The sequence below is a fragment of the Martes martes genome, assembly GCF_963455335.1.
Source record: "Martes martes genome assembly, chromosome: 2".
Classification (NCBI taxonomy): Eukaryota; Metazoa; Chordata; class Mammalia; order Carnivora; family Mustelidae; genus Martes; species Martes martes.
The window spans coordinates 102,951,713-102,975,705 of record NC_137889.1 but is presented as its reverse complement, the minus strand read 5'-3'; the positions used below and the strand labels follow the sequence as shown (position 1 = coordinate 102,975,705).

The 23,993-nt window shown below is 38.0% G+C and overlaps 1 protein-coding gene across 1 annotated transcript in view; it reads left to right on the top strand.

Moving 5' to 3' along the window:
* The window catches only part of MANBA (mannosidase beta), a 115,022-nt gene that overhangs the window by 41,006 nt on the left and 50,023 nt on the right, over window positions 1-23,993 (top strand). The window contains exons 6-7 of the mRNA XM_080796398.1: window positions 64-239; window positions 1,151-1,261. Of these exons, the coding sequence (XP_080652524.1) occupies window positions 64-239; window positions 1,151-1,261 (287 nt within the window). The remainder of the gene's footprint in view (window positions 1-63; window positions 240-1,150; window positions 1,262-23,993) is intronic.

The window sequence follows — 23,993 nt, the reverse complement described above, 5'->3', positions numbered from 1 at the left end:
TATGTATATATGTGTGTATATATATAATGTTTCTTCTTTTTTTTTTTTTCCTCTGTGCCTTAGATAACCATACCCAGGGGTGGAATCTTGAAATAGAGTCTTCTTTTGATGTTGTCAGCTCAAAGCCAATTTCTGGTCAAGTGATGGTAGCCATCCCTGAACTGCAAACACAGCAGACATACAGCATTGAACTTCAACCTGGGGAAAGGATTGTTGAGCTGTTTGTGAAAATTAATAAGGTGAATGATGGTACTTCTCAGAACCCCTAGATGAAAAGCAATACTATTCAAAAGAAATGGCTAGAAAGAAGGGACTGAGAATGAAAGAAAAATGTACTTTCCCACTTTCTTCACTTTTAATCTCTCATATATTTTGTGTGTGTTACGACCTAAGGAATGATATTCCCAAATTTTAAGATTAAGAAAATGGAGAATATGTGATTTGGCATCCTTTTCTCTCAAGAAGTCAGGGCTATTGTATCTTAATTTTTCTGCACTGTTCGCAGTATCCTAAATCCAAAATACATTCTAAGCATTACATTTAAATGCAGTGATTATATTTGTATAATTCTGTATAATTTCTGATTTTAATGATTATTAAATACAGTAAATTATTTTGAATATTGATGCTTATTTTACATGCAGAATTCTAATTCTAAACTCATGATCTTTCATGGGTATAAGTTGGCTGGATTTTCCCTTGTCTGTTTCTTTTTTTTATTCCTCTTATTGATCATTGTGAACTGAACAGGATGGTGTAAAGCAACATTGTGATTATTTGGATAAAGTGAGAACCCCAGACAGTTTCTAGTTCTGGGCTTGGATGAAGAGTCAACCTCAACGTCCAATTCTAACTGTTAAGAATACAGAAAAATATAAGCTTCAGTGTTAGAAATGGAAATAATTGTTTTTCTGAAAACCCATGTTATCCTGTTCTTTCCTTTCCCTTTTGGTATATTAATCCATGCCAAAACACCTAGCATGTTGATTTTTAAATATTACCGATGGATTGGTGTAATTTGGCATAATATAGAACCTAGAATTTCTGTGCTTGACTCTATGAGACATTGATACCATGCTCTTAATCACTATTTATTTTGTCAAAAATATGTCATAGATTACTTAGAATGACTTACATTGTTTCTTCAAAGAATGTTACCATAGAAACTTGGTGGCCTCATGGACATGGAAACCAGACTGGATACAACATGACAATTCTTTTTAAGCTGGATGGAGGCTTAAGTATTGAAAAATCAGCTAAGGTAAGCAAATACTTTAAAATACTTTGTGAAGAAAAAATATATTTCTTGTTAAAATAGCAAAACATCTTTGTAGGAAAAGAAGAAACCAGCAAAACTCCTGTAACCTCATCACACAGACAGTCCCTAGTAACAGTTACATGCATTCCAAAGCTGCTCTGTGTGCGTATGTGTGTGTATTTATATTTGTAAATGGATCAGACTTTACATATTATTTTATATATAAATATTCTCCTACTGTGTTTTTAAATTATATGTTCTATCAAATTAGTAAAATATGTATAATTTTAAAGCTCAGATACTACCAGAAGGTAAAAGGGTACCTTGACCAGTGCTTCCTGTTCCTATTTTCTGGTTCCTCGGAATCAGTCATTTTAATCTTTACCTCTTCATAAATAACCTGCTTCTACTGGTGTTTTCTAATTTTTCACTTTGATGTATTACCTATTGACTTAAAACCTAGAAGATAAGGATATAGCTCTCTTACATGATTCTCTCTGTTGACCTCTGTTTGGTCCCCAGTGTACACATTTTGCCTCCCTCTGCCCTTCCAGTGTGGTCAGATGGCCATTTTTGTTAACTCAGTATTCAGTGTTTATATTATTATATTATGAATATACTGTTCAAAGCTGAATTGCATGGTATACTAAAATCATACTTCCTTTCCTTTGCAACTTTCTCTTTTCCTTAGACTTAATAATTGCCTCATGTTACCAGTTGCGCTTTTTTTTTTTTTTATCTTTTATCTTCCTCTAAATCACATAAAAACTCTCTGACATACTTGAAATAACTTTTAAATTTAGTCAGCTCACTAGGTGCTCTATCCATTGTTTATTGTTATTTTCATTTTTGTTCTCTCTAAAAGCTCTGTCTTCTAGACCCATTTCTTCATCTCCCTGATCTTGCTTGGTTACTCTCTAGACCTTCTACTTAACTGTTGTCCTAGAACTTCCTTTTATTATTATTCTTGGAATTTTACTTATTTGTCTTCTAGGAGTTCTAGGTATTCTCTTCATCTTTCTTCTGAATTAAACATGGAACCCTGTTTCTTTGGAGCCATGTTTCTCTCTTTTTTTTATTTGACTTTCCATAGTTACTGATACACTATAGATTCCTGAGAAAGGCTGTGTAGGAGATAACATTTTTGACAACTTTTTTTTTTTAAGATTTTATTTCTTTATTTGACAGATCACAAACAGGCAGAGAGGCAGGCAGAGAGAGAGGGAAGCAGGGTCCCTGCTGAGCAGAGAGCCCGATGTGGGGCTCAATCCCAGAACCCTGAGATCATGACCTGAGCTGAAGGCAGACGCTTAACCCGCTGAGCCACCCAGGCGCCCCCATTTTTGAGAACTTTTTGAACATGCAAATACATAAAGTCTGTCTTCACAGTTATTTGTTAGTTTGGCTAGGTATGGAAGTCTAGGTTGGAAATAATTTTCCTTCAGAATCTTGAAGACTTTGCTTCATTACCTTTCAGCTTTTACTATTTTTGTTTTGAAATATAATTAAATTCTAATTTTTGTTTTCTTATATAGGACTATTTTTGTTGGCTTCTGGAAGCTTTTAGGATTTCTTTATCTCTGATAATCTAAATTTAAAAATTTGAAAGTGAATGGATTTTTGTTATTGTTCTTGTGCTAGTTATCCTTTTGGGTCTTCGAATCTAGAAATCAATCTGGAAATTTTCTTGTATTATATCTTTTATAATTTTTCATTCATTATCTTTGTTTTATTTCTTTATTTCTTTATTTTTTTGGTATAACTGTTAATCAGATATTGGACCTCCTAAACTGAGCAATATTCCTAGATTTTCTTTTCTGTATTCTGTCTTATCTTTTTATTTTGTCTTCTGGTAGATTTACTTGAGTTTATCTTCAGTTTTTATTTTCATTTTTTTAAGATTTTATTTATGTTTTTGACGAGAGAGAACACAAGCAGGGAGAGTGGAAGAGGGAAAAGCAGACTCCCCACGGAGCAGGGAGCCCGGTGTGGGACTCAATCCCAGGACCCCAAGATCATAACCTGAGCTGAAGGTAGTTGCTTAATCAACTGAGCCACCCAGGTGCCCCTTATCTTCAGTTTTTAAAATTAGATACTTTATTTTTGTTGTCACTTTAAAAAATTTCTAAAAAAGTTTTTTATTTTTATTATTTTATTAATCTTTTAAAGGTTCAATTTAAAAATTTTTTTTTAAAGATTTTATTTATTTGAGAGAGAGAGTGCTCTCTCACATGCAGGAGAGTACAAGCAGGGGTGGGCAGAAGAAGCAGAAGCAGACTCCCTGCTGAGCAGGGAGCCTGATGGGGGGCTTAGTCCCAGGACCTGAGATCATGACCTGGGCTGAACGCAGACGCTTAACCAACTGAGCCACACAGGCACCCCTTATTATTATTATTTTTTTAAGTAATCTCCACATGCAGTGTGGGGCTCACACTCACAACCCCAAGATCAAAAGTCACAGGCTCTAACAACTGAGCCAGCGAGACTTTCCAAAAGTTTTTTTTAATTTTTAAATTGCATCCTATTTGTATTTTATAGTTATAATATCTTCTCATTTCCCTGGGAATTTTAATTATTACTATAAGTATTTTTGAAGTTTTCTCTGCATTGTTTTCCATATTTCTTTATTTCTTTTATTTGTTTTGATTTCTGTCTTTCCCATTAGAGATCTTCCTTGAATGTCTGGTAATCCTTGGTGTCCATTCTGAAGATTAACTCACAAAAATGCATAAGTCCTATATGAGCTTCAATATTATTATTCAGGTGGAAGCCCAGCTTTATCATGTGTTGATACCCACATGTCAGTAGTTATAGATCGTGTGTGTGTGTGTGTGTGTGTGTGTGTATGTGTGTGTGTGTTTTAGCTTTGCCAGTGAAGACATTCTCCACTCTCCTGCCTGTGGAATATAAGATGATTGTTACCAGTCAGGGAGTCTAGTGGCAGAAGGGGACTCAATTTCTGAAATGGAGCTACACTTTCCTCTGTTCCCCCTCTCACATTGTGCTTTGTGTGCTCAAGTCTCTCTGGTTCTGAAAGGCAAAACAATAGGTGAGCCTCAGGATCCCTTTTCCAAAGCAGTGTACTTGAGTTCTGCTTTTAGAATTAAAACATCTTATATAGGTCATTGTACATAAAACTGCCTTTTCATGTCATTTTAAACATTCTAAAATTGAGTCAAGATTGAAACTGAAGCTATCTAGAAAGGAAAATTGGGGACAAAAGTCCCTGTACTCAAAAGTATTGCTCTCAAAGTACCTCTAGAAAAATCTTACCCTGCTCCTCCTTCTGTCAGGGACCATAATTAAAAAAAGAATACAGGGCACCTGGGTGGCTCAGTCAGTTAAACGTCTGCCTTCAGCTCAGATCATGATCCCAGGGTTCTGAGATCAAGTCCCATATTGGGCTCCCTGCTCATCCAGGAGCCTGCTTCTCCCTCTGCCTTTCTCTCTCTCTGTCTTTCATGAGTAAATGAATACAATCTTAAAAAAAAAATTAACCATGATACCTTTATCACATTCATCTAGATTAACAAGAATTCTTTAAAAAAAATTAAAAAATTAAAAATACAATAAAAATGTTTCCTCCTGAAGGTATAACCATCTGTTTTGTCTCTAAATCTGTGAATAAAACTTATGATAACCTTAACTAGAGGATAGTGAAGGGAAAATATGTCTTTAATCTAAAGAAATGACTAGGTCCTGCCTGATTTGGGATACAGTACTAAGGATTGGAAAGAACTACACTTTGGAATTTATTAGCTATAGGCTACTTATTTAGTCTTTCAAGTGTCATTTCTATATAGTAAAATGGGACAGTAAAAATGACATAACCTGATCTGGCTTGTAATAGTGTATAGTAAGTAGTAGCAATCTTAATCCCCTTCATAGGTCGCCTCCTTCCCCCAACATCAAGCTTTGGTGTTTGCAGTTGGCTGGGGTTATACTCTGGCATCATCTCTCACATTTGGTGTTACCTGTCCTTTGGGCCAGTCACCATGCCAAATATGGAAACGTACCCTTTAGAAGATTGTTATCTCTTTTTCTTTGTTTAATCATGCTCTATATTTTCTGAGACATTGTGTTTGTAAATATGTGTGTGTGTCCACAGTGTATATAGGGAGAATATCCTAGAGCCGTCTAAAGGGCCAAAACATTCACTCTTACTTTAACTCTCTTGGTACAAGATGTCTGCTCTCTCACATGTTGAGTTGTTGTGTGTTATTTTCATGAAAGGAAGAGGAACTTACGTGTTTTTCTGTTTGTGGGAAATAATTATTTTCATTCTGGGTTGCATGGTTGCGTTACTGTTTATTACATTTAAAGTTGCCATTTTTCGAATTGGCCAGCAAGGGGAGTAAAAGCTGTATTTTCCCATGTCTTGTGTTAATGTGTATCTATGAAGTGTACCCTTCGGCTGTGGTGACTATAGGGTTGTTGTTTTTTTAATTTAATTTTACTTTTTCAGTGTTCCAGGATTCATTGTTTATGTACCACACCCAGTGCTCCATGCAATATGTGCCCTCCTTAATACCCACCACCAGTCTTATTCATCCCCTACCCTCTCCCCTCCAAAACTCTCAGTTTGTTTCTCAGAGTCCACAGTCTCTCATGGTTCATCTCCTGCTCTGATTTCCCCCACTTCACTTTTCCTTTCTTTCTCCTAATGTCCTCCATGTTATTCCTTATGTTCCACAAGTAAGTGAAACCATATGATAATTGACTTTCTCTGCCTGACTTTCTTCACTCAGCATAATCTCCTCCAGTCCCACCCATGTTGATACAAAAGTTGGGTATTCATCCTTTCTGTTGGAGGCATAATCCTCCATTGTATATATGGACCATATTTTCTTTATCCATTCGTCTGTTGAAGGGCATCTTGGTTCTTTCCACAATTTGGCGATTGTGGCCATTGCTGCTATGAACATTGGGGTAGAGATGGCCCTTCTTTTCACTACATCTGTATCTTGCAGTAGTGCAAATGCGGGGTCATGGGGTAGCTCTATTTTTAATTTCTTAAAGAATCTCCACACTGTTTTCCAAAGTGGCTGCACCAACTTGCTTTCCCACCAACCATTTAAGAGGGTTCCCCTTTCCCTACATCCTCTCCAACACTTGTTGTTCACTGTCTTGTTAATTTTGGCCTTTCTGATTGGTGTAAGGTGGTATCTCAATGTGGTTTTGATTTGAATTTCCCTGATGGATAATGATGATGAACATTTTTTCATGTGTCTGCTAGCCATTTGTATGTTTTCTTTGGAGAAGTGTCTGTTCACGTCTTTTTCCCATTTTTTTGACATGATTATCTGTTTTGTGTGTGTTGAGTTTGAGGAGTTCTTTATAGATCTTGGATATCAGCCCTTTGTCTGTAGTGTCATTTGCGAATATCTTCTCCCATTCTGTTGGTTGCCTCTTTGTTTTGTTGATTGTTTCCTTTGCTGTGCGGAAGCTTTTGATCTTGATGAAGTCCCCAAAGTTCATTTTCGCTTTTGTTTGCTTTGCCTTTGGAGATGTCTTGAAAGAAGTTGCTGTGGCCCATGTCAAAGAGGTTATTGCCTATGTTCTCTAGGATTTTGATGGATTCCTGTCTCACATTGAAGTTATTTATCCATTTTGGGTTTGTTATTTTTGAGACTCATTCATTCACTAAGTACTTAGGGAACATCTACTGGGTTTCAGCCATTTTATTAGGCTCTGGTGGTAGAACGGTGAGTAAAACATTGTTTCCATTTCTCTCTGAGGTCTTAGTAAAGCTAACAATTTGGTTGGGAAATTAAATAATTAAACAAGCAATTGCAATTAAGTGTAATAAGCACTCTAGAGAAATACAGAGTACTGTAGAAGGACCAGAGCAGGAGCGTTCTGGGAAGATTCCCAGAGAAGGTGATATCTGTGTTCTCAGGGATGAGACAAATTTGACCAAGCAGTGTGTAGCAAAGAGGCAGAGGAACAAGAATATGTCAGGGCCCAGGGACTTGTAGGAATATTGTGTGATTGTGGAGGTGAAAGTCATTTCAGTGTGGCTGAGTTTGAGTTTCAAGTAGTATAAGGGATGGTTTCATAATGGTAGGCTAGGGCAAGCTCATGCAGGGTCTGGTAAGCCATGTGAAGGAACTGGACTTGGCCTCGAGGGCAGTGGGAATTCTATGAAGGGTTTTAAGGAGAGAGCCATGATCATATTTGTTTTACAAAGATTGTACAGATCAGATTGGAAGAATGACAAGAATAGGAGGCCAGTTAGAAGACTGTGGTGGTGATCCAAGCGCAAGATGATGGTTGCTTGGTCAATAGAATAGCTGAGGAAGTAGATTTGAGAAAGATTTAGGCGTTAAAACCATCAGACTTGTTGATGTGGGGATGGGAGAGAGGAGTGGATTAATAATGGTTCTTAAGGTGCTGGTTTGGGCTACTGAACAGGTTGCATTTCTTTGAACTCAGTAACTCAGAAAGAAGAGCAAGTTTGAAGGACAGTATGGGGTGCAAATTATTTCTGTGTTAGAAGTGTTTTGTATGGAGTGATTAAGAGACACTTAAGGAATGATATTCAATGGGCATTTCATTATATAGGTCCAGATTTAGGAATTGTGTCTGGATTAAAAAGTAGATGCAGAAATCCACAGAATAAGTTAATGTAGTCACAGGAGGGGATGAACTACCTTAGGGACGGCATGGAGAGGAGTGCTAGGACAAAACTCGGCATCATAATAATTAAGCAAGTGGGGGGAGAAAAAAAAGCCCGTGGAGGAATCCAAGAAGAAATGACCAAAGAGGTAGAGGCAAACCAGTTGAGTGGGGAGTCACAGAAGCCAGAGGAAGAGGGTATTTTAAAAAGCAGAAAATGTTCAGAGTATCAGATGCTGCAAGGAACTTAAGGAGTGAGAAAGAGCCTTAGGTTTGGTAATAAGTAGATGACTGTTGGACTCAACCAGCAGGAGTCAGATTGCAGTAGGTGAAGAAGTGCCTGAAGGTGAGGAAGTGGAGACAGTGAGAGTAGATGACTCTGAGAAATATTTGATGGGAACCACCCCTGAGCCAAGTGGGAATGGTGGCCAGTTGGGCTCAGAAGACTGGCTACATGTAGGGGACTGTGCAAATAGGTAAATATATTGACCTACCAAGATCCAGCTTTTTCATGGATGGTGGAAGGTAGTATACATATAGAAAAGAGAAAAGCTGGAATGGATTGGCATGAGTCCAGTGGAGTTGGAGTAGTGTGAACTCATGATTTTCAGCATATGTATATAAAAATAGAACTATACAAATCTAAATGCATGTGTGTATATTTACAGATAGACAGCCAGACACACACACACACACACACACACACACACACACACACATTTCCTAGCTCTTTTCAGGCCCTCCCAGAGATCTTGAGAATAATGGCACTCTAGTAACAATGGACAGAGCTGAGAGCCTGATGTGGGACTTAAGCATCAGACTCTTGATTTCAGCTCAGGTCATGATGTCAGTGTTGTGAGATCAAGCCCCATGTTGGGGCTACATGCTCAGTGGGGAGTCTGTTTAAGATTCTCTTTCTTGGGACACCTGGGTGGCTCAGTGGGTTGATCCTCTGCCTTCGGCTCAGGTCATGATCTCAGAGTCCTGGGATGGAGCCCCACATTGGGCTCTCTGCTCAGCAGGGAGCCTGCTTCCCCCTCTCTCTCTGCCTGCCTCTCTGCCTACTTGTGATCTCTCTCTCTCTGTCAAATAAATAAATAAATTAAAAAAAAAAAAAGATTCTCTTTCTTTCCCATCCCCCATGTGTGCACTCACTCTCTCAAATAAATAAATAAAATCTTAAAAAAAAAAGAAGGATGGAATAAGTCAAAAGGATACTGGAACTGTTTAATGTGCTCCCACTGGCCAAATCTGAGAAACTTGAGCTTTAAAATAAAAAGTGGTAGTAAAAAATTATAACCCATTTAACAAGTAAATGAGAGGAAGGAAAATGATTCCTTAAAGTGGAATATCAACTGATAAATATAGAAGGAATAATGGAGCTAGAATAATAATAATTTGATAACTGCAGTAGTTATAAGTAATTCAGGTAAGAAATATGAATGGATGCTAAAACTGAGGGTAAAAATGGCATGAAATAATGAGATATTTATATAGCTTAAAGCATCTCTCAACAAAATATTTATAATTATAATGGAGAAAAAAACACAGTGGGGAAATCTAGCAGACACTATCTTGATTAAGTGGTTAAGGTTATCACCACCAACATGACAAAGTGACATGGTGTCCACCCAACAAGCCGGAAAGAGGAATATGGCATCACTTCTGTGACAGTCCAGTCAAAGCAGATAACCTGGATCTAATCCTGAGGTAGCAGCATCAGGCAATCTCAAATTGAGCTCCATGAGCTAAAACCTTCAAATGTACTTCAGTCTACTGTAATCTTAAAAAATGTCAAGGAAGGGTAGGGAACTATTCCACATTTAAAGAGACTACAGAGATGTCACACCTGAGTGCAGTGCCTGATCTTTTTTTCCTATAAACAGTGTCATTGGGACAACTGACAAAACTTGAGTGGGGTCCCTGGGGAGGGTATTCAGTTCTTTGTACTACCTTTACAACTTTTCTGTAAGTTTGAGTGTTGCAACATAAGAAGGAACACCATTAAGAGAATGAAGAGCAATGACAACAAAATCCTGACTGGAAAGAGCCAGAGACAGGGCAAGACTGAAAACCGTTCAAAACCAGAGAGGTGGTTCAGGGGCAAAATCTCTGATAAGGTAGGGGAGGATGACATCACCACACTAATGAAAGGATTCAGTGGGGGAGGAGGGGCTCTGTTTTCTTGCCATAGGGTTTAAAGATAAAATAACATATGTAGAGGAGAGGATGGAGCTTAAGGATGGAAGTAAGTTTGAAGATCCCTAGGACCACTTAAGGTATAGTTTCTTTCTGTGGGAATTGCAAGCTCTTCTTTCAACAGAGTCTGAAGAGGAAAATTGAACCTTAGCAAGAAAGTTTAGGGAGTTCTGCTCAGGTAACTGTTTCCTCTCCTAGGCACTAGGATGTAATGTCTTGTTGAGAGGAATGGGGAGCAAGTTAGAAATTTGAGAAAGTAAAGCGTTGATAGAGCTGCTATAGAGAAAAAGCTAGAAGGGGCTAAGGCAACATGACAGGATTCTGGGACAAGAATCGAGGGCGCATTTGAGGCTGAGAATGGAATCTCTTTATCTGAGAGTTGGCATACCTTCACTTTGGATAAAGTATTGATTTCTGTTTAGGACATGTTAGGGTGGTTTGGTGGTGTTTTACAAGGTGTCTTGGTGTGTGGTATGGTTTGAGATTGTTTTCTGGACCCTCCACCAACCCTGCTTGTACACATGCTAATGAAATTCCTTGTATTTGAGCAACAGGTTAAAGTTTGAGGTGAGGCTTGGGTCCAAAACTAGGTATCTTTCCCTGCGATGGTTTTTGAAATTATCTTATTTCTAGAATGTTCTATGTCATGTAAGAGTCTTAAGTTACTGTTTTAGTTAGCCTGTTAAAACCTTACTGTAACATTTAAATCAGTGTTGTATTCTACTCATTAGAAGGCTTAGAAGATAGCCATGAAGGTGATTAAAGAAAAAAGAGAATAAAGGAATAAGGTGGTTTACCTCAGAGAGCTGAGGACACGTTTGCTAATTCTTTTTTTTTTTTTTTAAAGATTTTATTTATTTATTTGACAGAGAAGTCATAAGTAGGCAGAGAGGTAGACAGAGGGGGAGGGGGAAGCAGGCTCCCCGCTGAGCAGAGAGCCCGAAGAATGTGGGGCTTGATCCCAGGACCCTGAGATCATGATGTGAGCAGAAGGCAGAGGCTTAACCCACTGAGCCACCCAGGCGCCCCCACGTTTGCTAATTCTTTAACTTGTTATTCATGAAATTTTTCATTCATCTGTAATAGGATAGAGGTGGATGAGGAAGTGAATTTAGAGTAGAGCCTGTGACACCAAGGTCACCCATGGGAGCAGCTGTGTGGTGGTGGTGGTCAAGGTTGTACACCCTAGAATGGGCCACAGAGGAACACCTCAGCATGCACTTGCAGTGGGAACGTTGAAGAGTATTTATGTCCATTTGTCCATTAGACTAGGATGGTAGAGGCTGGATCAGAGGATCTCTTGCACCTCCCCACAATTCTGATTGCTCAGAAGAGAAAACTGGAATGAAATAAAAATTTGAGCTCTCTGCAAGTTTTAGGAATCAGTGTTTGCCTTTGAAATTTAGATTAATGGTATAGACTAATTTCACATTTTGTAAGTGAGAAATAATACCTAATTGACCTTTCCAGGGTGGTTTTTACAGGGAATTCAGTACTTGCCAGCCCTAAATTTCTTCATGTTTTCAGATGGTTTCAGACTTGCCAGTGTTTCAACAAGCAAGGAGTTGGCAGGGGTCTCTTAGTCTAATTTCTTTGGTGGGGATGTGTCAGATTGGGGTTTCTTTTCTTGTCTTGTTAAACTAAAGTCTAGTTGACACACAATGTTCCGTTATTTCCAGGTGTATGATACAGAGTTCAGATAACTCTGTACACTATGCCGTGTTCACAAGTGGAGCTACTGTCTGTCACCATGTGACACTGTTACGATACCATTGACTATATTCCCTATGCTGTGCCTTTTATGTCCGTGACTTACTCATTCCGTAACTGGAAGCCTGCATCTCCCACTCCCCTTCACCCATTTTACCCATCCTCACACCCTCTCCTGTCTGGCAATGGTCAGTTGGTTCTCTGTTTTTATGGGTCTTGGTTTTTTTGGTTTTTTTTTGTGTTTGGTTGTTTTTTCTTTTCTGCTCTTATTTGTTTGTTCTGGTTTTTAGATTCCATGTGTAAGCAAAATCATATGGTATTTGTCTTTCTCTGACTTATTTCACTTAACATAATACCCTCTAGGTCCATCCATGTTGGCAGATTGGAATTTGTTTCTATTTTCTGTTTATTGTGAAGTATAACACACATACAGAAAATTTTACAGAACATATGTGAAATGCTGGATGAGGGATTAGAAAAAGAATTATGTTACAGTTATCCTGATCAAGAAATAGAACAATTGCTAGTACCTCTGAAGTTCCCCCTGCCCCTTTGTGAGCGTCTCCAATCACTGCGCCTTCATCCCTCCTGAAGATCCACTCTCCTGGCTTCTCACACTAGTGTACTTTTGCCTGTCTTTGACCTTTATGTACATGGAACCACATGGTATGTATTCTTTTGTGTCTGGCTAACTTGGCTCGACATTACACTTGTGGCGTTTAGGTATGTAGTCATATATAGCTGTAGTTTGTTTATACTGCTGTGTTATATTTCAATGTATTATACATTCTGCTGTTAAAATTTAGGTAGTTTACAAGTTTGGCTAATCTGAGTAATGCTACTATGAACATTATTATTATTTTTTTATTATGTTATGTTAGTCACCATACAGTCCATCATTAGTTTTTGATGGAATGTTCCATGATTCATTGTTTGTGTATAACACCCAGTGCTCCATGCCATCTGTGCCCTTCTTAATGCCCGTCACCAGGGTCACCCATCCCTGCCACTCCCCGCCCCTCTAAAACCCTGTGAACATTACTGAGGATCAGTCAGAGCACAGCGTTTGTGCTGGGACGGGAATCACTGGATCACAGGGGACGCGTAGGTCAGCTTTGAGAGAGCCGGCTGAGCGGCCTTCCAGAGGGCTTAGGTTTCACTTCTACTGCCCAGGCTCACGTGCCCCCCAGCACTAGCTGTTGTGTCAGGACTCTGTTCTCCTTAGGGACACCTCCTTATCTCACCTCAGTGGCTCTGGTATCCTGATAGTTCTGTTGTTACCTTGGGCTTGCTCTATGTAAAACTTCCTATTTTTAAGCTATCTTATTGTAATCCATCTTGCTTCAGTTTTATATCTTTCATGCCTCTCTTCCACTGAGATTAGACATACTCATTTTTTAAAAGATTTTATTTACTTAAGAGAGAGAAAGAAAGAGCATGCAAGCAGGAGGAACAGCGGGCAAAGGGAGAAGCAGGCTCCCCAAAGAGCAGGGATCCCCGATGTGGGATGCGATCCCAGGACCCTGTGGCAGACGCTTAAGCAATTGAGCCACCCACGCGCCCAGACATAAGGGTATTTTATTTTTTGTTTACTCAGTCTGTCTCAAGACAGCAGCACTGTTAACTCAGACAAAAAGGCCTTGGAGAAGTTAGGAATTTTGGATGCAGCCCATGCAGCAGAGATATACTGGATCTAATAGGAGGGGAAAGGGCTGACTACATTTCTTTGTGAACAGGGAAGAATATCTTGATGACTGACCATTTTTTTTATTGTTGAAAGGAATAACTTTGAGGTACACACTATAGGTATGAAGGGAAGTCATATGAAGAAAATATAGGAAATTTAAAAATAAATTAAAAAATAAAAGATAGGCATTGGGCTCTTATAAATTCTGTCCAACAAGTCATTTCACAGGGACCTTAAAGTGCAAGTCTGGTAGAGTCAGCTTGCTTTTAACAAAGGAAGTTTTGTGTATATGTTCAGTGGGAAAAGCTACTCTGGATAAATGAGATTTAAAAAAATCTTCCTAATCACTGTTTTGCCATCTTCTGCCCAGGTTAATTGAATATTTTTATCCTACTAATTGATTATACTGAATTCCTACCTAATACATGTCAAAGACATAATAAGTATGTTTGAAGGACTATTACAGTTTACCTTTCTAGAAAAATAGTAAATCAATTAGTTGGTATTTCTCTTTAGCACAACTTATTTTGTAAGAGTCTCCCATGTAGTCCCTGTGTAAGGTAAATCTTGCTAAAAGCAACAGAAAGCAGTTGTTTGTATTTGTCTTAGCATCAAGATTCTCTAATTAAATTATGTAGGGAAATAGGCAATGTAATAATATGTATTCCACAATTAGAAATTATTTTGCACAGTTCCTAAACCAGAAGAGGTAGAAAACTGCCCCTAGCTATTACAATTAGAAAATAATGGAGATTTATTCCTCTTTTTTGTTTTTTCAAATTTTGCTTTATTCTTTGTTTCTTAAGTTCCCAGTTTCATCTTTGCAGTATCTGCAGGGCAGAAAGAGAGCACAATGCCTGTGAGACTTTTTTTTTCTTTTTCTTTCTAAATGCTGCTTTTGGCTCTTTAAAGACCTTAAAAGTACATAGCCAAAAAAAAAAAAAAAAGGAATTCAGAATAATCAAGGTGTCTTTCTGACTACTTCGTACATCTGATCAATACTGAGAGTTCACAGAGATTGTGAAGTATGTCACCCTCTGTGTGTCTCTGGTTTCCTAGGGCAACCATAACAAATGGAGTAGCTTAGAACAAAAACAATTTAATTTCTCGTAGTCCTGGAGGCTCAAAGTCCAAAATCAAGGTGTTGGCAGGCCATGTTCCTTCTAAAGGCTCCAGGATGAATCCTTCATTGCCTCTTCCAGATTCTGGTGGTTGCGGTAATCCTTGGCATTTCTTGTCTTATAGTTGGGTTACTCAAATCTCTGTCTCTGTCATCATATGGCCTCTGTGTATGTGTGTGTCTCTGCTTTTCTTAAAAGGATGGCAGCCTTTGGATTAGGGTCCATCCTAAGCCAGTATAACCTCATTTTAATAACTAATTATATCTGTAAAGACCCTATTTGCAAATAAGGTCACATTTGAGTTTTTGAGTAATTTGAATTTTGAAGGACACTGTTCATCTCAGTAAATTTCCCTTTTGTCTTTTTTTAAAAAAGATTTTATTTATTTGAGAGAGAGAGGGAGTGCACAAGCAGGGGGAGGGGCAAAGGGAGAGGATTAAACAGACTCCCCACTGAGCAGGGAGCCTGACTTGGGCTGGATCCCAGGACCCCAAGACCATGACCTGAGTCCAAGGCAGACACTTAATGGACTGAGCCAACCAGGCCCGCCCCCCCCCCCCCCCCCGCCTTTCCAACTGTCACATTTTAATTAACTATTTCCAAAATGGTTGTGGATAGCAGCTTACCCAGACTGGGTCATGGGAGCAGTTAGCCCTGGGTACAGGCAGTAAGTGGGTGCATTATGTGTATTAGTGTGTCTGGCAATTCTGTACAGTGTCAGTGATTAAATACTCCTCCCTGCAGAATCTTTTGTTGGTTTAAGTTTTATCCATCTGTGCAATTATTCTTGAGTTTTAATAACATATATGTAGAATTCAATTAGCACATTTTTATTATTAACTCTTTAATAAATGTTATATTCTACATGGACAGAAATTTGGAGAACTCTTAGCTATATAGTTGTCCCCAGGATCATGGAGACTCAGCTGCATATAGGCATTTTGAAAGTAAGTTTATAATAGTTTAAAACAGTTTAAACTTGTTTTGGAATAGTTTGTGTCCTCAGTCTCTGTCTTCTTATATATTCTTGCATTTAAAAGTAGATTAGAAACAACAATAGCAGAGTGATTATAAAAAAGCAGAAACTAAACATGAGCTACTTCAGTGTGACCTAAAGCTTAAAATTTTATATAGAAATAATTGATAAGCTGAACTTGAGTAAAATTAAAAACTTCTGGGGGGTACCTGGGTGACTCAGTCAGTTGGGCATCCAACTCTTGATTTTGGCTCTAGTCATGATTTCAGGGTCGTGATATTGATACCCACATCAGTCTTCACACTCCGAGGGAGTCAGGTTGGAAGTCTTTCTCTCCCTCTCTTAAGCCCCTCTCCCTGCTTACACTCGTGCTCTCTCTCTCTCTCAAATAAATAAATCTAAAAAAAATTCAGAACAACTTCTCTGCCAAAGACAATGTCAAGAGAATGAGAAAACAAGTCACAGATGGGAGAAAATGTTTGCAAAAGATATATCTTGTTAAACAAAATACGCAAAGAACTGTTAAAACTCAGCAGTAAGAAAATAAACCAATTTAAAGAAAGGTGGGCTGAAGACCATAGTAAACTTGAAGAAATACAGATGGCAGATAAACATATGAAAAGATATTCCACATCACATGTCATTAGGAAAATGCAAATTAAAACAAGATGGCTCTATACACCCATTAGAATGGCCAAAACATGGGGCACCTGGGTGTCTTAGGTCATGATCTTGGGGTCCTGGGTTGGCACCCTGCATCAGGCACCCTGCTCAGTGGGGAGTCTGCTTCTCCCTCTCTCTCTGACCCTTCTCTCTGCTCGTGATCTCACTTGCTCACTGGCTTGCTGGTGCTCTCTGTCAAATGAATGAATAAAAAAAAAAAAAAAAAAAGGCCCAAACCTGGAACGTTGACAATTCTAAATGCTGGTGAGGATATGCAGCAAAAGGAACTCTCTTTCATCGCTGGCGGGAATGCAGAGTGGTACAAACAGTCAGTCACTTTGGAAGACAGTCTGGTGGTTTCTTATAAAACTAAACATACTCTTACCATATGATCCAGCAGTGGATCTGCTCACTATCCAAAGGACTGAAAACGTATGTCCACACAAAATCTGTACATTGCTGTTTACAGCAGGTTCATTCCTAATTGCCAAAAGTTAGAAGCAACCAGGAAGTCTTTCAGTAAGTGAAATGATAAGTAAACCTGGTGGATCCAGACAATGGACCATTTATTATTCAGTGCTGAAAAGAGCTATTACGCCCTGAAAAGACTTGGAGGAAGCTTAAATGATGATTACTGAGTGAAAGATGCCAGCCTGAAAGGGCTCCATATGGCATGACTCCAGGTATGTGACATTCTGGAAAAGATGAAACTATGGAAGTAGTAAAAAGATCAGTGGTTGCTAGGGACTGTGGGGAGGAGGGAGAGGGGAAGGGGTGATGCATACTGGATTTTGAGGGCAGTGGAACTACTCTGTATGACACCATAATGATAACATGTTGTTACACATTTGTCCAAACCTATAAAATGTAACACATCATGAGTGAAGTCTAATGTAAACTAGGTCTTTGGGTGATAATGATGTCTCAATATAGGTTTATTAGTTGTAACTAATGTACCACCATAGTGGAGGATGCTGGTCATGGGGAAGGCCATGCACTGTGGGGGCAAAGGGTATATGGGAAGTTTTTATACTTTCCCCTAAATTTTGTGTGAATCTTAACTGCTCTAAAAAAATAAAGTCTGTAAAAAAAAAACTTAGAGGAAAGTGTAAACTGAGATGTATAATATGTAATATTTTGTTTGGTAAGTGGATATTTGAATTGATATATGAAATATTTTACTAGTTTTAATATCTTTAGAATTGAAATTCTTTGTTAATTTTTTTCTTCCAAATTTTTATTTAAATTCTAGTTAGTTAATGTATAGTGTAATACAGGTTTCTGGAATAGAATTTAGTGATTCATCACTTACATAAATACCCAGTGCTCATCTAACAAGTGCCCTCCTTAATACCCATCACCCATTTAGCCCATCCCCATCCACCTTCCACCATCCACCCTCAGTTTGTTCTCTATCATTAAGAATCTCTTATGGTTTGCTTCCCTTTCTCTTTCTTTTTCCTTTCCCATATTTCATCTGTTTTGTTTCCTAAATTCCACATATGAGTGAAATCATATGGTATTTGTCTTTCTCTGACTGACTTACTCCACTTAGCATAAAACCCACTAGTTCCATCCATGTTGTTGCAAATGGCAAGATTTCATTTTTTTTAAAGATTTATTTATTTATTTTGGTGGGGAGGGACAGAAGGAGAGAGTGAAGCAGACTCCCCTCTGAGCATGGAGCCAACACAAGCCTCGATCCCACAACCCTGAGATCATGACCTGAGCTAAAGTTGAGTTGGACACTCAACCAACTGAGCTACCCAAATGCCCCAAGAGTTCATTCTTTTTTTTTTTTTTTTGAAAAAATTTTTTTTTCAAAGATTTTATTTATATATTTGACAGAGAGAGATCACAAGCAGGCAGAGAGGCAGGCAGAGAGAGAGGGGGAGGCAGGCTCCCCGCCAAGCAGATAGCCTGATGTGGGGCTCGATCCCAGGACCCTGGGATCATGACCTGAGCCGATGGCAGGTGCTTAGCTGACTGAGCCAACTAGGGGTCCACTACTCCTTCTTTCTACTCTTTTATTTTATTTAAAAATGGTATGACTGTTCCTATGAAATCAAATAAAGGAAAGTGTCTGCATTTCTTTTCTGGATATTATCATTATTCATTTCATTTCATTATTATTACTGAAAATAATTTTGTCATAGAGAAGAGGGGGTTTGTTAAACAGTGATTCTGTCTATTCTGTCAGATAAGGGAATGCACCTCTGACCACAGAGATACCAGGCAACTGTGCTGGTGTAAACTTGAAGCTGTCACCTTCTGGTTGCGCTTGCTGCATGTTGCTAGGGCTTGTGTGGTCCTGCACAGGCCTGCGTGAGGACAGCTCTTTGCAGAAACCCAGCACGTGTTTTCTCAGTGCTTCTGCCTGTTAAAGCACTTTTAGAGCAGACAGAAATGTGTTTGCTTGTCTCTAAAAATATGTAATGTAAATGAAACGACTTGTATTTTTGGAAATCCACGAAAATTATTTGAAAAATAGTTAAGGTAACATTTGTCAATATTTGGAAATAAGATTTTTTTTAAGAAGAAAATTACTAGTATCTAGTGATACTATGACAGCTTTTTTTTTTTTTTTTAAGATTTATTTATTTATTTGAGAGAAAGAGAGAGAGCATGAGCAGGGCTGACAGAGAGGGGGAGAAGCAAACTCCCCACTGTGCAGGGAGCCCCGACCGACCCAGGGCTTGATCTCACCACCCTGAGATCATGACCTGAGCTGAAACCAAGAGTCAGACGCTCAACCCACTGCCACCCTGGCACCCCAACTATGGCAGCCTTTTTAGTATTTGATTACAAACAGCTGAGAAGCGATACGCAGTTTATGACTCTGTGATTCATTACATCATCATCTGGTCTGCCAGAGAAAGAAATTTGAGAACCACAGTGTTATCAGTCACACACCTCTTAAGCCCTTTAGTTAAGATATTCCCAACTCTTGGTCTAAAAATTGTGTTCAGTTGTTCTGTACTTTGAGTTAGTCCTTCTATTTCAAAAATGTAATCATAAAGCTAATTTAAAAACTTACCTAGTGAGTTGCCGATGGAATCTTCAACTATAGATAGACAAGTTTGCAAGTTAAAAAGTTTTAAATGCAAACTGCTTGGCTTACACATTTAGGTTCTTAGGTATTTTTTTTCTACTTTTAGACAAGATTTTGTTGGGCTCTTTAAAATAGTTTTGATCTTATAATTCCCTCTGGATGTAAATATATGTTACTCAGGGAACTTTTCAAAAAACCTCTTTCAAAGCCTATTATTTCCTTGGAAGTAAAATACCTGTTATAGAAGAAGCTTTTATATTACCTATCAAGACTCCCAGAGGACATGGGGAGTTACTGTTATAGATCCAGCCTTTAACCTGTCGGGGAATGTCCGAAAGGAAAGGTGCCTGGTAATTCCTGCTTCACCTCTGAGGACTGTCAGGTGCTTTAGGGTTTACTTTGACCTGGGCCATAAAATTGTTACTGCAGGAGTGGAAGATGGGGATAGCTGCTTTTCATGAGAAAATTTAAACAGAAAAGAGAAAATTGGGGCAGGTGAGTTTTATCATTAATACTATTTGTAGCATTAATTGGTATAAAGAAGTAAGTGAGTTCTATTTTCTAGATTAGTGAGTCTCAAATTTTGGGGGGCTCACAATGACTTTACATTCATAAAAATTATTGAGAACCCCCACGTACCTTTGTTTATGTGGGTTAATTTTAAAACTGAGGATTAAATATTTACTCATTTTAAATCACAGTACCAAATCCATGACATGTTAATGTATGAGTTATTTTATGAAGAATAAATATATTTACAAAACAGAAAGTGTAGTGAGAATAATGACATTGTTTTACATGTTTACAAGTCTCTTTAATGTGTTGCTTAATGGAGGACGGCTAGATTTTCATCTGCTTCTGCATTCAATTTGCAACATGTTGTTTTCATTGAAACATGTGAAGAAAAAATGATCTTACATAGATATGTAGTTGGAAAAGAGAGGAGTACTTTAGTAGCCTTATCAAATGATCGAGACTATTCTTTGGTACTGCACGAGAATTTAAACAGTGGTGGTTTCTTAAAGGTTAGTTGCAAAGTGGAATCTGAAGCCATTTTAACAAACTGTTCTCTGTTACATTAAAATCTGTTGGTGTATCTTACACCTTTAATGGATTTTTAAAATTATTATTTTTTTTACTGAAACATAGTTGACAGCATTACATTAGTTTCAGGTGTAGAGCATAGTAATTTGACAACTCTGTAACTTATGCTGTGCTTACAATTTCAGCTCCCACCTGTCACCCTACAATGTTACTACAACACCACGGACTGTATTCTCTGTGCTATACCTTTTATTGCCATGACGTACTCATTCTTAATGGATCTTTTATTTGTACGTGATATCAGAACATAGTGTATTGGTTATTGGAAAAATATCAGTGTCTTAAGATATCCAAATGTTTCCAAATACTGAAACATTCCATTATATAATATCACATTCACATTTGTTAATATCACACTGATGTTACTGAAAAGTCTTTAAGTATGGGGAAGCGCTCGAGCTCATGGGAGTGGATACAAGTTTTCCTAAATCCTAATTTTTTTTTTAAAAGATTTTATTTATTTACTTGACAGACAGAGATCACAAGTAGGCAGAGAGGCAGGAAGAGAGAGAGGGGGAAGCAGGCTCCCTGCTGAGCAGAGAGCCTGATGTGGGGCTCGATCCCAGGATCCTGGGATCATGACCTGAGCTGAAGGCAGCGGCTTTAACCCACTGAGCCACCCAGGTGCCCCCTAAATCCTAATTTTTACCTGTAAGTTTGAGTTTTATCCTTGTCCACAATACTTTCACTTATCTTCCTTGAAGTGACAAGGCTCACTTCATTCATTTTCAAGAAATGTCTGCCAGATAGCCAAGTCTGAATAACCATAGTTTGTCTGGCAGTTCTTTCCAGTGAAGATGAAGTTTCACAAACCAGATGACTAATTCAGTTTACAACTCAAGCAGTGGCCCAGATGCTTTTCCTCAAGAAATCCATTTTGTGGGACTTCATCCGTATTTCCCATTCTATCATTTCATCACACAGACTGTTATAACGATGTCTGCTCAAGGTTAGGGTTTAATAGAATTAGTAATTTTTACTGCTTTACCAAGGACATTCTTAAGTGAAACTGACTTTTTTTTTTCCTGCTGATGCTTGAAGGTGAAGGATACAGTGACAGCACAGATGGGATCTACTGCCTTGATTTTTGTGGAGGTGCCAGGAATGTTACCCACCACTGCCTTTGTAACATCAGGGCAAATGTTGTTAACACACTCGTTGCTAACCTTGCGATTCAAAGAAACTATTCAGTACTTTGAATATTTCAGCATCTCTTGTATTCTGTTGCCAAAGATTTACATGAAAGAAATCTTTGATGATTCATTCTGCTGATTAACAGACAAATAAAAGCAAACAGTGAGTCCATCATTCTGGGGATTCATCCATTTCTCAGGCAAACGGCGATACTTCAGATGAGAGATCAGCTCAGTATCATGTTGCAGCTAAATCTTTAATTGGATGACTTACTGTATCGTTGCCAAGTGACAATGCTGTGATTTCATTTTTTGACTTTTTATCTGGTAGGCATTCAGCAATGTCAACTGTAAAACTCTCTCAGCTAATACGCGTGCTTCTCATAATCAATTGTTGAACACTACATCAAAAACTAATGATATACTATATGTTGACTAACTGAACATAAAATATATATATGTGTGTGTGTGTGTGTGTGTGTGTGTGCACTTTTCCAGCTATGTAACATGATAACGAGTCCTGTAAGATGTGCCAGTGACTTTTTCATTTCTGGTTTGAAAGCATTACAATATAAAATAATATATTAGAACATAATAAACAATGTTTGCCCTCTAAAGAGCTTATCTTGTCTAAAATCTTTCATTCTTTTTTCTTTATATGAAAAATGATGGATCTCAAAATGATACTGCAATTTAACTGGCACCATAAGTATTAATTTTAAAATGTTACATTGCATAAGGCACAGTAAGATAAATTATTAACAGTTATAAAGTTGAGGGAAATATGGATTTCATCACAATTTCATTTCTTATTTGTAATTTTACCCAGTTTCTTTGGAGTAGGTTCTTCCCGTCCATGAATCAGCAAACTCTAATAATGTTGGGCACCTGGGTGCCTCACTTGGTTAAGCATTCAACTCTTGATGCCAGTGCAGGTCTTGATCTCAAGGTTGTGAGTTCAAGTCCTGCACTGGGCTTCACGTTGGTTGTGGAGCCTACTTTAAAAAAAAAAAGAGAAAGACAACTCTGATATGTCAATTTTATTTTTTTCCAGCATTTTTAAAATGGAGACAATATAGTTGTAGGTTGAGAATGTTGGTTTTCTAGTTGCAACTCAAACTTAAGAAAAAGCACATTTGAAATACTTTTTTAGAATAAAAAATACTAAACTGTAAAATGAATTTCAATTAAAATTAACATTCGTTTTCATTTGAAAACTTAAAAATACCACTGTGAAACAAGTTAACAAATGGTACCCAATTCTTTTGTGTTTCTGTGTAGGTTGCAAGGGAAACTTTGAGATTCAAAAGGAGAATTTATTGAATGACAGTGAGGTTACAGAGATTATAGCAGGAATAACCAGACACAACTACTAAGAACACAGTAGAAGCTGAGAACAAACTGAGTTAATCTCTGAAAACTCACCTCTTTAAACACTAAACCTCTACCATAGAAGTAGAACACACCAGAATATGCAAGCATGCATTCCATTAGCCAAAAAAGTGATGTCATCACACAACATGTAGTTTCTGGAAAGGCCATACATTCAGAAGAGTGAGAGAGTGAAAAGGGCAAATAGTATTTTAGCTTTACTACGGAAATAGTTTCGAACACAAGGATCTCCTACAGGATTCCAAGGGATCCCATGTAGTCCCCAGCCATACTTAAAGAACTGCTGTTCTAGATATTTGAATCTACCCCCCTCAAGGTGTTTTCAAAGTTATCTGTGAAAATCACCTTACATTTTTTACATTTGCAACCCTAAAGCAGGTATGGTAATTCCATGTCAAGATCCTCCTCAACCAAGCCTTATTCTGTGTCTTCTCATAAAGTTAATTCATATCTTTTTGTCATGTCAGAGTAATAAGGGCAAGGGTAAGAAAATAGAAGAATGATGAGCACTTTTATTTCATAGAATAAGTTGATTAATTCATTTATTTATTTTAATTAGAGAAGAAAAGCATAATCTTGGTTCAAGGCTAGGCTTCATTGGTGTACAACCATGTTCCTCATTCCTTGATCCAGTTTATGGCTGAAAGGAATGAAGATTTCGATAAAAACCTCAATCTTCTCTATCTGGAGTCTTGCTGCTCGTGCTTAAATGCTCCTGCTTAACCTGGCTAGAGTGTCCCAGGGACAAAGGTCTCAGCTTCTTCTCACACAGTGGTTATAACCTTGGAGTGTGTGCTCCTATTCTATCTTCCAGTTGGAACACCACTTACATCTCTAGAGCTCTCTCAAACATCGAGTTTAATGTGATGATTAGTTGGGATTAAATTGCCCGTTAAACAAAATGATTTTACACTAATGTGCTGTTAAGATTGGTAAGTTGTTAAATTGTGAAATACCCTGTGCTATATGTCTTTGATTCTAAAATGCACATTTTGGCACATGTTAACACTGAAATGAGAGTGTGTTTTTCTATTCAGGATGCGTAGTTTAACTGGTGGGATTTCTCCCCTGCTTTTGTGA